The sequence below is a fragment of the Ostrea edulis genome, chromosome 1 (assembly GCF_947568905.1).
Source record: "Ostrea edulis chromosome 1, xbOstEdul1.1, whole genome shotgun sequence".
Taxonomy (NCBI): domain Eukaryota; kingdom Metazoa; phylum Mollusca; class Bivalvia; order Ostreida; family Ostreidae; genus Ostrea; species Ostrea edulis.
This window is the reverse complement of record NC_079164.1, coordinates 107,471,471-107,489,959: the sequence shown is the minus strand read 5'-3', so window position 1 is coordinate 107,489,959 and position 18,489 is coordinate 107,471,471. Positions and strand designations below refer to the sequence as shown.

Genomic DNA, 18,489 nt, shown 5'->3' with positions numbered 1-18,489 from the left:
TATTTGGTAAATGAAAAACAAAAATAAACACTGAGTATAATGAACATGGAGCTGTGGAAGCAAGGAGCTGAAGCAAAAATTTACAAAACAAACTTTTACGGGAGACCATGCATTGTCAAAGAACGATTTACCAAATCCTATAGACATCCCAGTCTTGACAAATCATTGACAGCTCATCGAGTGAAATCTGAAGTTCGAGCAATGTTGAGATGCCGAATGAATGGTAGAGTAATTTTATTTTAGCTCACCTGAGCACTCAAATGAGCTTGTAAGATCAAGTCTTGTCTGCAGGGATCGAAATCAACTTTTTTTTTTTACTACTATTAGTAGCAAATTTTAGCTAGATGGTTCTTTTCCAACAAGCAAATTTTAGCTTTAAATAGCATTTTTCCATGGATTGTTTTTTCTCTTTCTTTAAAACAGAAATTAAAGAAAATAAGCATGCCTCTGTATCGAAATTTATGAAAATAAAGTGCAATGATAAAATAAGATTGAAAGTTCTTCATTTAACATTTAGAGAATCATCAGACAACATACCAATGGTGAGGTTCATAGGGTATTCTCTTTAGAGAAGTCAAGAGGCATAGCTTTCATCAACTTCTCTTCGCAAGCATTCATATTTTGATTCTGGAAAACATGTAAATGCCAGAGTCAGTGACGGTTTATGCTTCGACTGACCTTTTGACTCAGATGTGCCTGGATATATGCAATAGACAAGTTGTTTTCAAACATATAACAGTAATGCACAAAACTGTCACCAGGAAATCAACACTTACTTGCTTTTAATCCATTTTCAACATGTCCCCTGTCCCGGGTTTACGTTAACAGGTCTGTCACAATAGGGGACCAGTTAGAGAAAAGCAAGCTGACGTAATCAGAGTTGTAATTTAAACCCGGGACAAGGGACATGCCTCTCGATCGACTTTTCAAAAGAGAATAGGTCATTGGGATCATTTGTGTCTAATCACTATCTGGAAATCCACCGCTTATTTACAACATCACGTGACTTGAAATCTTTAAGACTGATGGTGTCACTTCAAAATATATATCTGAAACATTTGGAAATTTCATTTTAAAAATTAGTCGATTGATTGATTGATTGAATATTGTTTAACATGCATCCCTCTCGAGAATATTTCACTCATATGGAGACGTCACCATTGCCGGTGAAGGGCTTCAAAATTTAGGCCTATGTTCGGCACTTATGGCCTTTGAGTAGGGAGGGATCTCTATCATGCCACACCTGCTGTGACATGGGACCTTGGTTTTTGCGGTCTCATCCGAAGGACTGCCCCATTTAGTCGCCTCTTACGACAACCAAGGGGTACTGAGGACCTATTGTAACCCAGATCTACACGGGACAAAAAATTAGTCGAAAAACGTGCTACAAATAACTTGAAGTGTTTGACTATAGCAGACCAGTACACTGCCTGAAGCGGTACCAACTAACACCTTCTGGTGTTGAGTAAACAGGGACGAGATCATCGTGATTGTTATTTAAATTGGACTTATCTGAGACGCTCCAAGTACGCTTTCATGTACTTTGTTATTGAATGGCATTACTGAGATGACCTTGACCATGAATATTTATTCAATCCACATTTACTTATATAATACATTTTTAAAATATGTATAATATGTATTAATACATATATGTATATATATGATGTGACCGCATAGGATCGAGTGAAGCATGAAATGGTCATTGGCGTGCCCCAAGTGATAATCATAATTTAGTTAAGTACGATAGATTAGAAATATCCATTCACTTGAAAATATATATTATTTATGAAATTCCCCTTTCGCTAAACTCCCAGTAACATCCTAATATTAAAGGGGGAATTATATGAAGATAACTCTATGATCCATCTATTCATTTAACACAGGGAATATAACGCCATGTAGCCAAGTTGAACAAAAATAGTGCTTTGTGACATCACATTTAGCTCTTTCTAACCAAACAATTATAAACAATAACAGGTGATGAGAGCAATAATTGAATTGATGCACATGCTTCAATTCAGTCGATGAGAGCAATAATTGAATTGATACATGCTTCAAATTCAGTTCATGAGAGTAATAATTGAATTGATGCATGCTTCAATTCAGTCGATGAGAGCAATAATTGAATTGATGCATGCCTCAAATTCAGTTCATGAGAGTAATAATTGAATTGATGCATACTTCAATTCAGTCGATGAGAGTAATAATTGAATTGATGCATGCTTCAATTCAGTCGATGAGAGCAATAATTGAATTGATGCATGCTTCAATTCAGTCGATGAGAGCAATGATATGCAAGTTCCAAGTAAGAAAGATGGTGATTGTTGATTTTTAGTCCCCTACTGACAAAGTCGAGGGGACTTTAAGTTTGCACTCCGTCTGTCTGTCAGTCCAGTTTTCCGCACTTTTTTTCTCTGTTCTTGCAGATATTTATTTTATACTTGGTATGTGGCTTTGCCATAACAAGTTACAGATCAAGTTTGAATTTCATCGTGGTCTATTGATTTTCCTTAAGTTATGGTCCTTGGACGTAGAAAAATAGCATGAATTGTTAGTTTACATCCAAGTTTCTTATCTCTGTAGATAAGAATTAAGAATACTACACTCATTAAAACTTCTAGCATAGTAATACTACAATTTAGATAAATTATTCATGATTATCTACATGTCACAGTTTATTGACTTGGTTAAAGACCTAAACCTAATTATAAATTTGTCTTTTTTCTTGGTCTAGTCTCTACTTGAATAATAGTTGATTTCCAATCATTCGTATCCTGGTTCCCCAATTTTTCCTTTTACCATAACCTACATAATGAACTTTGAATATTGTTGTGGTACAGTGATTTTGCAACCAATAGGGGACTATGTATTGCCATGCAATACTCTCAGAATGCTTGTTGTTTATTAAATCATAAACTTACTAATATTGTGTGTCCCAGCAGTTTGGTGGTTGCATGATATCTGATAATCATCCTTTAGGCAATATAAGAAGGCAGAAATTAGCATTTGTACCCACCGCGTGTGGACGAAAGTATGTTTTACGTCTCAAAGGGAAATAACTATTGGGTAACCTGGAAATTGCATATTGAATTGATGTATGCATCTATTCAATTAGTATGCACAATAATTGAGTTGCAGGTTAATGATATTTTCAATTATTTGAGTTTCTGTTAATATGGTGCTCCATATAGTGCTGTTTAAAATAGAACATTTCTCAAGAATCACAGAACCAGAAAATCTATCACCATAAAGTTTTATGTTTGTTTAAAGGTTCACAGACAACTCATACCTCGTTCAATGCATCCAAATAAATCGTCAACTCGTACCCAAAATGATGATGTTGATATGTACAATGTACCCTAGATTTTACTATGGAAACATCCAGATGGGATCATAATAGGATTTTTAAGTTTTATATAGGAAAAGTCTTTAAAAATATTTGCCAGAACCAAATAGCTATGATTTGTAAATTCAATTATCCAAGATAGAACCACTGTGAGCTGCAAGGACATACAGTTTTAAATAGGAATTAAATTATTTATATTTTAAATGAAAATTCATTCTAACATTTCAAATTGATAATACTGGATTCATAGGTCATAGATAAATGTATATTTGATGGAAATGAACATACTTGGTAATGATATATGTATGTTAAATATTGATGGCTAATCCCATGGCCTGTCTGTTGTGCAATAAGTGATTAACTGTTTCATGCATTTCATCAATTTCTTTTATTTTGCTTTAGGTATTATCACACCTACTGTATATTTCGTGAACATGGATTCTTCTTGCATCTACATGGAAGAAGTGCAGGATTCTGTGACAGTAAAAGACTACATAAAGAATGTTCAGGGCAGCAAGGACTTGGCGGAAGCAATCGAAACACTCAAGCCTTTGGCACAAGCTATTGGGAACACCCTGGGTATCATGCACAAGCAAAATATAGTTCATGGAGACTTAACAACATCTAACATGCTTCTCCAAGGAAAACCATCAGATTGCAAGCTTTATCTTATCGACTTTGGATTAAGTTTCTTTGAAAATATGTCGGAGGACAAAGGAGTTGATCTGTATGTTTTAGAACGGGCTCTTTTAAGCACTCACCCAAACACAGAAGAACTATTTAACAAAGTATTAGAGGCCTACTGCAAGAGCAACGACACGGGATCTAAAGAAGTGGTAGGGAAGCTGGAGGAGGTGAGGATGAGAGGAAGGAAGAGGACCATGGTCGGCTGAATTTACAGACATCAAATTATACCTCCAGAAAAATAAATAAGAGTGAATTGAACTACTAACTGCAGCGTGTTGAAGTGTTACAATTTTAAGGACTCGGTCTAATAGGAAAAGTAGATAGACAAAAGAAATATATGTACAGTGATAGATATACATGTATATACAGTATTTATATGATACACAAGGTAGTACGTGAACTGTGGAAGAAGGGCACTGTACATACACATGTATTATATCCAATGTTTATCTGTATCATTGAAACTTATCTAAACAAATCCAATATATGTTTTGTGTCGTTGTTGATGTAATGGTGTTTCCTACATGTAATGTGAATTGTGATATTCATGGCTCCTTGATCAGGGGTTCAGGCCCTTGGTCAGAGCCAATATAGCCACGTCATGAAAATGTTAAAAAAAAAATTCTTCTCTACTTTCATGGTCATGGGAGATAAATGCATAGTTATGATATACATAATGTCCAGCTTCTTGAATTGTAAAATACCAGTACATGGGTCAGGGTTTCAGGTTTTTGGGAGGGGGGGGGGTCAAAATGATTTATATGCTTCAAACTTCTATTTTTCTTAATTTTTTCTGTAATTGATTAGGAACTGTATGCATTTTTTGAAAGATCATAAACATATACATAGAAAACTTATATTGAGGCTTAAATGCAAATATGAGACTCCCTGTACGGGCTATGATACTCAAAGTATGGGGTAATTTACATAATAGGCAAAGCCAATTATGCAGAGAATTCAACCTCTATCCCCATTACACACACTCTTCTGCTGAGGAAAAAGGGAGTCCTCAGAATTTGCCGCTTACAACTTCTAAACCTTGATCTACTCTGTTCATAGATTACACTAAGCTTAAAACCACATTTAACAATTTGATATTAACAAGAGGCCCAAGGGCCACATTGCTCACCTGAGTCACTTGGCTCATATTTAAAGATTTTCCCTATATATTTGTATGCCAAACTTTGATTCCCCCCCCCCCTTCCCCTTGTGACCCCATCCTCCCCTGGGAGCCATGATTTTAACAAATTGAAATCTGAAATATGTCAGAAAGCTTTCATGTAAATCTCAGCTTTTCTAGGTCAGTGGTTCTTGAGAAGAAGATTTTTAAAGATTTTCCTTACATATTAAGTAAAAATTTGATCCCCTATTGTGGCCCCATCCAACGCACGGGGGCCATGATTTGAACAAACTTGAATCTGCATTATTTCAGGAAGCTTTCATGTAAATCTCAGCTTTTCTGGCTCAGTGGTTCTTGAGAAGAAGATTTTTAAAGATTTATCCTATATATTAGTATGTAAATCTTTGGTCCCATCCAACGCCCCAGGGTCATGATTTGAACAAACTTGAATCTGCACTATATCAGGAAGCTTTCATGTAAATCTCAGCTTTTCTGGCTCAGTGGTTCTTGAAAAGAAGATTTTTCCTATATATTTGTATGTAAAACTTTGACCCCCTATTTTGGCCCTATCCAACCCCCCGGGGGCCATCATTTGAACAAGCTTGAATCTGCATTATGTCAGGAAGCTTTCATGAAGCACTTTTATGCTAAATTTGTGAGTTAAATGTCCGGAGTTTATAAATCGATAAATTCTTCAAAAAGAATGTTTGATTCTTATTATTCCAATCCATACACTGTATTAGCAATTTCAAAAAAAAAAATAGTTTCCCAGCACTACGTTATTTGTTTTTCAGGCGCGTATGAATAATAGGATTTACTGATGTGTAAACTCTCGTTCAGCTTTATTTTTGTCCAATCAAAACAACTGTAATAAATAACATTGGAATTATTGGAAAACAAGTACATGTACTCGTGTATTACATGTCTTTTTTAAAGACAATAATATTGCATAAATATAGAGGAAGTGTCATTGTTGATTATTCTAATCTTTGATAGATATCAAGATCAGTAAATATTCCTAAATGAAAATAAAATACCAATTTTATATCTTTAATCAATGTGTTTGAATTTCTCCCCCCCCCCCCCCCCCCCCCCCCCCACACACACACACAGACACACATTCGGTGCACATCATCCAAAGTCAATTAAAGTGCCCCAAAAAGTTTTAAAAAACGGCTGAAAATTTTCAACTCTGAAAATGATGGAAATGTTTTGATTTCGATAGAGCAATATTCTTAGAATTAGAAAACACATACGGTAGCTCTTGAAAGTAGGATTTATTTTCTACACACATTTGAAAGAAATCCAGGGTAATTTTGGCAGTGAATTACGTTATTGCTTTAGATACTGTTCAAAATGTAAAACATTTGTTATTCTAGTATTCAAAATGATGTTTCAAATATTATTATTTGATAGATATATAATAACTATGGAATTAAAAACCAAAATGTAATTCAAAATTTACCATATATATGTATACTAAAATAGTCCATATTTGATACACTTTATCATTGAAAAAAAGAAAAAATGGTTTATGGGGAAATGATACTTTATTTTTTCTTTGGATAGACTTACATACTAAAATTAACAACGGAGTAGATATATGTTTTCGTTTGTACATCTTTTAGAAAGATGTTCAAAGGTTTCTGTACGTTAACATTCAAAGGAAATATTTATTTTCAGACTTGAGATAATGGTCGTCTTTGTAACATAATTCACATTCATTCAGAAAATACATACCCATGTTTTCTAATGATTTAACAGTGACAATTCCACAAATTGGAATACGGAAAATGAAAATTCTTATTACACTATCTTTGCAAATGATAGCATAAATATATCTCTAAATTTTTATGATCGTTAAACATCAAATTAAATCACGTTTCGCACACCGTGTTAAATATTGGGCGAAATCACCATTTGTATAGTCTGAAAAAGCAGAATAATAACTTTTTACGGATGATTTAAGCAACATATACACCATTTCTAGTGCCCAATTAAGTTTGATAGGATTAAACAATAAACTCTGTACTAAAATAAGTCTGTTTGATAAAACAGACGGTGTAACGTAATTCACATGCGAACTTGTAACTGCTAATATGGAAATAAACATTTTGAATACGTACATTTTTCTTATCAAAAGAAGACTTATTACAGTTCTTCAAAAAATATTCTGGACCTTTCTAGACCCTTTTCTGAGAATTTAAACATATTACGTGTCTTGTCCCTCTTTACTGGCTCATTAAGTGGGCAAAGAATGTCACGTACTAGGAATTCAAATCTTATTTGAATGCTTTCGCCTCTAAATTACTTTTCCCCACCTAACGCAATTTGTATGTGATTTGATCATCTTGGTCATATTCAAAGATTTTCCCAATATACCATTTATTTTCGTACATTGCAGCCACACACGCATCTACTTGGTAGAGCTCACTTGCATTCACGGATTTATCAACAGTATGTGTTCTGTTGCTGGCTCGTCCGTAGTACTGTTACTGTAGGTAGGAATGCCACTCTCAGTCAGAACTCGTATTATAATCATCCTGTGGGGATCCGGGTTAGAATAGGTCCTCAGTGCCCCTGCTTGTCGTTAGGGGGAACTAAATGGGGCGGTTCTTCGGATGAGACCGCAAAAAAACGAGGTCGTGTGTCACAGCAGATGTGGCACGATAAAGATCCCTCCCTGCTCGAAGACCCTAAGCAACGAGCACAGGCCTAAATTTTGCTGCCCTTCACTGACAATCATGCCGGCTTCTCCATATGAGTGAGAGTAACTGGAGCAGGCCGTTAAAACATAATATTATCAATTAATCAATCATATGACTTATCCATCCGCCAAACATGTCACAAAACTGTACCACTTTCCTGTCTACAAAACACACGTCGCAGAAACACTATGCATCCCAAACAGCTATTCCACCTCCTCCCAGTGGGATAGTATGGTACCCCAAAATAACATAAACCCAAATAATTTAAGGTAACTTTAATTATTGGAAGATATCATCAATTCAATTATTGCGCGCATTAATTGAATTGATGTGCGCATGAAATCGATTATTTCTCTCATCAAATGAATTGATGCGTGCATGAAATCGATTATTTCTCTCATCACATGAATTGATGCACACAGAGCATGAGCTCAGCATTACTTATTCTAGTCATTATCTGACATTAAAACAGAGTATTTATAAGTTTGTGAATTACGTTACACATTCGTGAATTACGTTACACTATATACAAAGCTACACCAGAGGTAAACACAAAGTAAATCAATATTTTATTGTCATGATATCTTAGAATAACATACATTCTTCATTTTCAAAATAAAATTCTAATGAAATTACTAGGAATTTACGGAAGCTGATAGGTGCCAGGGTATAGAATATTTATTTAACTGGCGGCCGCCACTTAATTTATGTGGCGGCCGCCACTTAATTTAACTGGCGGCCGCCACTTATTATCTGGCGGTCGCCACTTATTATCTGGCGGGCCAGATAAATTAAGTGGCGGCCGCCAGTTAATTTATCTGACGGCCGCCACTTAATTTATGTGGCGGCCGCCAGTTAATTTATCTGGCGGCCGACAGTTAATTATATGGCGGCCGCCACTTAATTTATATGGCGGACGCCACTCAATTCAAATCATTTATATGGCTGTCACCAGTTATTCAATTCCTCTCTCTTTCTCTATCTCACTCTCAAAATGAAAGGGGTGCAATCCATCCCCAATGCTTAGTAATATGTATGTGATATATATATATATATATATATATATATATATATATATATATATATAATTAAGAACATTAAATTATTGTTTTCGATTGTACTGTTAAATACGTAGAACCACAGGGCTGACCTTCCATTTATTTGAACGTTCAATTTCTATTATTTTCACATTTAAACTAAATTATTTTCACATGTGAAATAAGATTAATTGGCCCCCACCCCACTCTTTTGGTGGTAGTAATGAATGGTAAAAATGTAATAATGAATGAACTGATCAATTGAAGGATGAACGGAGCTCCCTCCCTCAAATTTAGGAGTACGAAGTTTGGACAAGAGACATTTTAAGTTCCTTTTCTGCTTGTCAACAATTGTAGAAGACAATTTCTCCTCCGAATGTCCCTATGCACTTTGAAAAACGATGCTGCGTTTTTGCGTACTATTCTAAATCTTTCCAAAATAATCACTCAGCGATACGAATTACATTGTTTTTGCAATTGGCAGCCGCCATATATAAATTAAGTGGCGGCCGCCAGATAAAATAACTGGCGGCCGCCAGTTAATTTATATGGCGGCCGCCAGTTAATAACTGGTGGCCGCCAGATAATAAGTGGCGGCCGCCACATAAATTAAGTGGCGGCCGCCAGTTAAATAAATATTAATTCTATACCCTGGGACCTATCGGCTTACGTAGGAATTAGATAGTTGCATTTGTTTGAATAAGGATATTGATGGTTAAAATGATTATATACACCACTGCAGTAGTCAAAATCGTTCCCGCGTGTAAATTCCCTTTCTACAGGTCCCTGTATGACAGGCGGTATCAATGATACAGATTCTTAGTGATTTTGCTCGTACAAAAGATTCCTTAACAGTATTGAATTAATTGATCATAACGTAATTCACTGTAACGTAGTTCACGGACTTGCGTTTTATTTAGAATAAGAAAATAATGACAGCAGCTTAATATGGCGTGTAAAATGTTGCACTATTATATTAATCTTGTTATTCATATTCGAAAACTTTTAATGTATATTCTAAAGCATATTATTCATATTCGAAAAGTTGTTTATATTCATATTCGATAATTTTATCATTCATATTCAAAAACATGTTATTCTTATTCAATAAATTGTTATTCATATTTAAAAACATCATTCTTATTCAATAAATTGTTATTCATATTCTAAACTTTTCATTCATATTCAAAAACATGTGATTCATATTCGATAATCATATCATTCATATTCAGAAACATGTGATTCATATTCGATAATCTTATCATTCATATTCGATAATCATGTCATTTATATTCGATAATTATGTTATTTATATTCGACAATCATGTCATTCATATTTGATAATTTTGCTATTCATATTCAAAAGCATGTAATTCATATTCGATAATCATGTCATTCTTATTCGATAGTCATGTCATTCTTATTCGATAATTTTTTAATTCAATTTGCATTGTGGGTAATATTATCTGTTTGTAAAGTCTCTGCTCATTGGGTACATGTATGTGAAAACGAAAGTAGATTATGGTGTTACTATATCTGGACCACGTGTACGCAGCACATTCATTGGTAATGAATGTCTATTGATTGATAAACTTTTGTGAAATGTTCATCGTATGTTAATGGTCACCATTAAATTAATCTCTGATGCTCTATCTTTTCTATACAAGGTGAAGATAACGAACAGTGATCAATCTCATAACTCCTACAAGCAATACAAAATAGATAGTTGGGCAAACACGGACCCCTGGACACACCAGAGGTGGGATCAGGTGCCTAGGAGGAGTAAGCATCCCCTGTTGACCGGTCACACCCGCCGTGAGCCCCATATCCTGATCAGGTAAACGGAGTTATCCGCAGTCAAAATCAGTGTGCCAAGAACGGCTTAACAATCGGTAAGAAACACGTCAGACAGCATTTGACCCAATGCGAGGTCGTATTGACGAACTAGATCGTTATAACGACCATAGAATTTGCGAAATGCTGACTTCAATCGAGACTGTTGAAATCCCTGTACCATCAACTTGTTTGTCACTAGCTTACCTCGATTTAAAAACTGACTATAGTATACCCAGAACAAGCTCTTGCATATCGAATTAGTTGAGATATATAAACACCATATGCAGGTGATAGTGTAATACTGCTACATAAATGTGGGAACTTGACGATGGAGAAGCTGAAATCATCCCGTTTGTCATACAGTTGAGTTGTCAGTTTGCCGTTAATGTCTACTTTCAATAAAATATCTAAGTATGAAGCAGAAGTGGACGACTCTGTGGTGTCCTTTATTTCGAGCTCACAGGGACATATCAAATCGACATATATAAATAACTCTAAAGAATTCCAAACGTAATTTTAGAAGAGCGTGCTAGCCAGTCAAAATCGCCCACGTATTCTGCGTGGTATCAGTACATAGCACTTCGTGGTATAAAACGGAAAATTCATGTTTTGTTGCAGTTTTCGGCGATAAGAGGCAATGAATGCAGTCATGCCATACATGGTTTTTAAGTTGAATGGTTGTACAATACAACGGTAGTAAATACATTTGCATCGCATATTCCCTGGAGGCTCAAAAGACCGACATTCTCAGGGGGTGCCATTCTGTGTCATTTGAAGCTAGGTAACTTGTGTTGTTATTAGTATACAGAAGCCATAAGTCATTTACAGAAACAAGTGCCTGTGTGCAAAACGTATGTAGCAATATTCTATTATCACCTGCATATGGTGTTGATATCTCTCATCTGATTCGATAGGCAAGAGCTTATTCTGCGTATGGTCAGTTTTTAAATCGAGGCAATCTACTGACAAACAGGTTGATGGTACAGGGGTTTCAACAGTCTCGTTTAAAGTCAGCATTTCACAAATTCTATGGTCGTTATAACGATCTAGTTTGCCAATACAACCTATCATTGGGTCAAATGCTGTCTGTATTGTTTCATACCGATTGTTACACCTCTCGTGGCACACTGATTTTGACTAAGGATGACGCCGTTTACCTGATCAAGATATAGGGCACAAGGAAGGTGAGACCGGCTGAGAAATGATGCTTCCTCCTCCTAGGCACCTGATCCCACCTCTGGTGTGTCCAGGGGTCCGTGTTTGCCCAACTATCTATTTTGTATTGCGTATGAGATTGATCACTGTTCGTTATCTTCGCCTTTTACCAAAGAATAAGCCAGAAATAGTCAACGATTACAACATGACAAACAGGAGTGTTGATTCTATGGATCAAATGACCCTTTCGTATACAACGAAAAGGAGAACCAAGAGATGTCATGCTGTTGTATTCATGAACATGCCCGACATCGGCAGGATAGCAGCATACCTTGCGTGGACCATGGTCTGCAAGGGCCTAGGCCTGGAAGACCCGGTATTGCAATTAGTGCGTTTTAAAAAAAAATATCGTGAACAACAAGAGATTAGACAATGTTACGATGGATGATCATTTTATAAAGTTATGTATGATAAACTGGAAAATGAGTTCAGTGTGTAACAAATAGGATAATAAAATTTATTTCGATTTCAGTCGACGATAATGAGCAAAATTCTATTTTATGAAAATTGTCAAAATACCAATATGACATTTATGTTGGATATTTTCTTGACAGAAAGAAATATATTGCACAAATTTATCATAAGAAGTCGGAAATGCTTCAGGCTAGATACACATAAAATAAAAACAGTCTGTCAATATATTTTGGGGTATTATGATCAAAGTTTCTACTATCGGGCTTCAAAGGACCCTTCCTGCAATCAGTGTGATTTTTTTTATCCTGCTACCGAAGGGTTAATCAGTTCACAATGGATACTTGATCCACTCCATACGACAATATGTTTGGAAAAGTCAAAGTCACCGTTATTTTGTGCGTTTTTCGTGTGTACGTGATTCTAAATACAATTTTGTCAACAATCCTTTGAATTGAGCTCATCAAAAAATGCATTTATGGAAACTATGGATTGATTGTTTTAACTAGAATGCAATTTTTTTTTCCTGGAGAGTTTCAATTCTAACTTATTTGTCCTTCTGCGGGTTATTGGCTCTATAAAGTCATCCATCTTATTTGCGATAAATCAGAAGAAACCATGTGTTTGTGAAACAGTATGCTCCCGATGTCAACAAGAAAACTATAAATAAAGGAAAACCAAGGGAAAGATCTTCGTCACAAGGAGTGTGCATACAGAACGGCCTAACACTCGATCACTAAATCCTTGGCCTTCTGATTTTGACTATGGATAACTCCGTTTACCTGATCAAGATATAGAGTTCACGGCGGGTGTGACCGGTCGACAGGGGAAACTTGCTCCTCATAGGCATCTGATCCCACCTCTGGTATATCCAGGAATCCGTGTTTGCCCAACTATATTTTTGTATTGCTTCTAGGAGTTATGAGATTGGTCACTGTTTGTTATCTTAACCTTGCATATTATAATCGATAATTTCAATATGTAGGCGTTCTGGTTGTTTTCAGTTTATGTAGTTTAATTTTGGTGCTAGTTTGCATTTGTATTTTATTTATCTAGTTTTCATTTTCCATGTAAAAAGAGAGAGAAAGAAAGAGACTTTGTTAAAGGGACGACCGAACTTTTAACAAGGTTCTCTCTCTCTCTCTCTCTCTCTCTCTCTCTCTCTCTCTCTCTCTCTCTCTCTCTCTCTCTCTCCATAGTCATGCATTAGGCTTTTTTCAAATATATATATAGGAGTGGAGAAGAAAATTTTCTATGATTTAATTCATTTTCACTATATGGCCATATTAGCTTCATGCAAGGTGAAGATAACGAACAGTGATCAATCTCATAACTCCTACAAGCAATACAAAATAGATAGTTGGGCAAACACGGACCCCTGGACACACCAGAGGTGGGATCAGGTGCCTAGGAGGAGTAAGCATCCCCTGTCGACTGGTCACACCCGCCGTGAGCCCCATATCCTGATCAGGTAAACGGAGTTATCCGCAGTCAAAATCAGTGTGCCAAGAACGGCTTAACAATCGGTAAGAAACACGTCAGACAGCATTTGACCCAATGCGAGGTTGTATTGACGAACTAGATCGTTATAACGACCATAGAATTGATCCTAAGGCCCCAAACCCTAACTAAGGAGCCATAAATTTCACAATTTAGGTAGAGGAGCTGAATGGACATCACAATCATACATTTACCTTTTCTCAAATATTAGTAGATTTAATACATTTTCTCAATATGGCCATATTTGCCCCGCCTTGAGGCCTTAACCTCTGACCCAGGAGCCATGAATTTCACAATGTAGGTAAAAAGCTGAATGGACATCATAATCATTCATTTAATTTTTCTCAGATATATATGGGTTTTCTAAGATTTTATATATATTCACTATATGGTCATTTTGGTCCTGCTCTAAGGCCTGAATCCCTAACACAGGGGCCAAGAATTTCACAGGCTCCTTATAACCATGCACTCAGTTTGACTGCTAGATACTCAGGAGTAGAGAAGAAGATTTTCAAAGATTGTATCAGTTTTTTATTTACAGTTTTTACCCACAATTCATGGCCACTTGGGGGATGGGATCATGAATTTCACAATTGAAGTTTCCCGTCCCCTAAAGATAATACACACTAGATTTGGTGAAAATTGGTCTAGTGGTTTAAGAGAAGATGAAAATGTTTAAATGTTAACCCATGACGGAGGACAGAGGACAACGCACGACGACGTACGAAAAGGGAGAGCAAAGGGGTATCTGAGTGACTCACAAAGCAGTATCTCTCTAGTTACCTCTGAATTTGCACTCAACCAACGACACGAACAAATATGAAGAATATCATGCTTCACCTGCAATACAGTGCAAAAGTACAATGCGTCACTGGACTGACCTCTAAATCGCGTTCAGAACAGACAGGTTTTTTCTCATGCTTCATATTACACTCGATCATTTCAATATGTAGGTGTTCTGGTTATTCACAGTTTATGAAGTTTAGTTTTGGTGCTAGTTTGCGTTTGTATTTTATTTATTTAGTTTTCATTTTCATGCAAAAGGACAGGTCGTCCCGAACATTTAACAAAGTCTCCCCCCCCCCCTCTCTCTCTCTTTCTTTTTCTCTCTCCATAGTCATGCTTTTAGTCTTTCTTCAAATATAGATAGGAGTGGAGAAGAAAATTTTCGATGATTTAATTCATTTTCACTATATGGTCATATTGGCCCCACCATAGGTTGTTAAGGCCTCAACCTCTGACCCAGGAACCGTGAATTTCACAATGTAGGTAGAAAGTATTGGCATCTATAGAATCGATATCCATAACAGGACCATGGATATCCCAAATTTAACACTGGACGTGTGAGGACAGTAGCTTCCTACCTTTGATAGACATTTAATCCGCCTATTCATTGAACGCGGGAAACATAACGCAATTGATGTAAACAGTGCATTATGATGTCATATTCAGCGTCGTTGTTTAGCAAATTCACATAGGAGACATGGTACAATCCCATAATCGCGTTAACCGAGGAGTGTTATTTTTAAATGAATTATAATTTACCGTACTTAATGGAACTATGATTATCACTTGGGACACACCAATGACCATTTCATGCTTCGCTTGGTCCGACGGCCAAATATATACATATTTCTTTAATTCTGGTTCGGACTTCGTGATTTGAAGTAGGGGCCTCCGTGGCCGAGTGGTTAGAGCATCGCGCTCCAAATCACACGGCCTCTCACCTCTGTCGGCGCGGGTTTGAACCCCGCTCGCGCCGGTAAGTGAGAAAGTTTCCCAGTTTACTTTCGGAAGGTCGGTGGTCTCTTCCTAGTTACATTGTATCTGGGTTTTCACCAATAAAAACTGGGCGCCACCTGAAAAATTGTTGAGTGTGGCGGAATACATTAATCAATCAATCAATCGTGATTTGAAGCACAGGAGTACTAACAAATATCACGTACAAGTCTGCATTACATTATAGTAACTTTATAGATCATCACTGATAAATGACGTGGGCTGTCCACCTTGACTCACGCCCTGTGTGACCTCACTAGAAAATATCCACCACAGATAAGCTACTTAGGTAACATAGGGAAGTAAGGTAAGACAAAGTTTGTTTTCCTTTGGTAGAAATACTTCATTCAAATGTCAATTGGCGTTTAAAGAATTTGTCATAATCAATAATAAACTTTAAATGGACAAATTGGGACACAGATAGGGAACAGCTAGGAATGAGACACAGATAGGTAACAGCTAGGAATGAGATACAGATAGGTAACAGCTAGGAATGAGATACAGATAGGTAACAGCTAGGAATGAGACACAGATAGGTAACAGCTAGGAATGAGATACAGATAGGTAACAGCTAGGAATGAGATACAGATAGGTAACAGCTAGGAATGTGACAAAGACAGGCGACAGCTAGGAATGTGACAAAGACAGGCGACAGCTAGGAATGTGACAAAGACAGGCGACAGCTAGGAATGTGACAAAGACAGGTAACAGATAGGAATAGGATAGAAATCCAATTTGTCGTACACTTAGTTATTAATGAAAATTGCGGGACCTTAAATTGAGGACGGTGGGTAGAGTAGCATATCATCGAAGAAATTCAAAGTTCACTCAAGTTGTGCAGACATTGATATGATTGCAGGAATGTATGCTTCTTATTGGTCCATCTCCAATAAAGCCCTATTTATTATACAGGGGACAAGGTAATTTATTTATTATCAATAACACTGTAAAGGCCTAGGGATATCTAATTTATCATTTAACCAGTGTGACTCTAGCTAGGGACTAAGTAACATTTAAAAGCATTTAGACTATTTCCTAAACAAAACAAAAAATAAGACTGCACGAGCAGTCCCGGATTTAACTCAAAGAAAAGAAGAAGAGAGAGCTCGAACCTGTGGGCCCTTTAACCCTAGGAAAGTGACTAGAAAATGCCGCCATCGCTGTTTATGTACTGACTCCAACCAATGAAAATTACTCTAACTTATAGGTTTTAAAAGAGGAAGGTGAATATCTAAAATGACCTCTGATAAGTTTAAGGTACAATGAAAAGTCAGGAAACAAACTAACTTCGGAATGATTGACAAGATGGAGGTAAATCCAACAACGGAATTCGCGGGAAAGTGGCATTTGTGTGGAAAATAATAAAGTAAACAATTTACAACTAAATCGGACTTTACACAAAGAATAGAGACGTAAGTAAAGATAAAGAATATTCAAAAGAGGAACAAATGAAATGCTAAAAAACCAAAACCATTACAACGTAAAGTTAACTCGTACCTGAAGAGATTCTCTTGTTGTACCCTTCAACTCGTCATTTAAACATATCGACGACGTTTTATATATTAACAATGTGTCAATATTCCAATGAACCCGCAATACAAGAGGGAGTCTTCTACATCTACTTTATACTTAGATATTCTATTGAGCATAGATGTTAATAGCAAACTAACAACTCAACTTTAGTTTCCCCATCGTCAACATCCCATATTTATGTAGCAAAATTCGATGATCATCTGCATTTGTTGTTAATGTCCCACTTTAGGGTATAGGGTACGAACAATCAATAAGAACATGTTATGATTCATATAAGTACCGTTGATGCAAGAGCAACCATGCTCTCAAATCGCTTTAATATTCCCATATGCTCCTTCATTAAGACAGCCAGTACTTACATGTAAATTCTCACTAGATTGTTACGCTTCCATGATATTCGCTACAGATATTTGAGGTATAAGCCGATTCTTGTCTAAGCACAATTCATCCCTGTCATGCTGCGCTCCTCGTGTTATCTACACATTCTATAGGCTGACTTTGATATTACACACTAATTGGTCTTTTGCAACATGAAAGAGTTCAAAAAAGGTAACAGCTATTGAGAAGTTTTGATAAAAAAAAACAGTGAAGTGTACAATCTCATAAATTCTATAAAGAATACAAAATATGGGAAGGGTAAATACGGGCCCATGGAAACACCAGAGGTGGAATCAGGTGCCTAGGAGGAGTAAGTGTCCTCTGCCAACCGGTCACACCCGCAGTGAGTCCCATATCTTGATCAAGGAAACAAATTAATTCCTTAGTCAAAATCAATTACGAACTGCCTAACAACTGCTAAAAAACACATCAGACAACATTCGACGATGTCAAACCCACCGCGAGACCTATATCTTGGTAAAGGGAGTTATCCGTAGTCAAAAACGGTTTGCCAAGAACGGGTTAACAGTCGGATGCAACACGTCAATCGAGACTATTGAAATACCTGTAACACACAGTCACTTGTTTCTGTAAATGACTTATGACTTCTGTATACATGTAAAACTTATACGGTACCAATTTTGACGCACCAGATGCGCATTTCGACAAATAATGTCTTTTCAGTGATGTTTAACCGAAATGTTTGAAATCCGAAATAACAATGAAGTTTTAGAGCTATTATAGCCAAAAACAGCGTGCCAAAAAAAGTGGAGTCAAATTCGTCCAAGGATAAGAGCTATGCATGAAGGAGATAATCCTTAATTTTGAAATGAATTTCTAAATTTTATAACAGCAATTAAATATACATCCGTATTTTCAAGCTAGTAGCGAAGTACTTAGCTACTGGACTGTAGAGACCCTCGGGAACTAACAGTC

At 36.4% G+C, this 18,489-nt stretch overlaps 2 protein-coding genes across 2 annotated transcripts in view; one reads left to right on the top strand and one right to left on the bottom strand.

Annotated features, from left to right (window-relative positions):
- Window positions 1-18,489, bottom strand: part of LOC125666820 (receptor-interacting serine/threonine-protein kinase 1-like) — a 542,042-nt gene that overhangs the window by 421,010 nt on the left and 102,543 nt on the right. The gene's annotated exons all lie outside the window — the stretch shown is intronic.
- On the top strand, window positions 2-4,523 carry LOC125664757 (EKC/KEOPS complex subunit TP53RK-like). Its single transcript, XM_048897569.2, has 2 exons — window positions 2-223; window positions 3,752-4,523. Exons 1-2 carry the CDS (start codon window positions 40-42, stop codon window positions 4,240-4,242), a joined length of 675 nt encoding a protein of 224 aa, XP_048753526.2. The 5' UTR covers window positions 2-39; the 3' UTR covers window positions 4,243-4,523.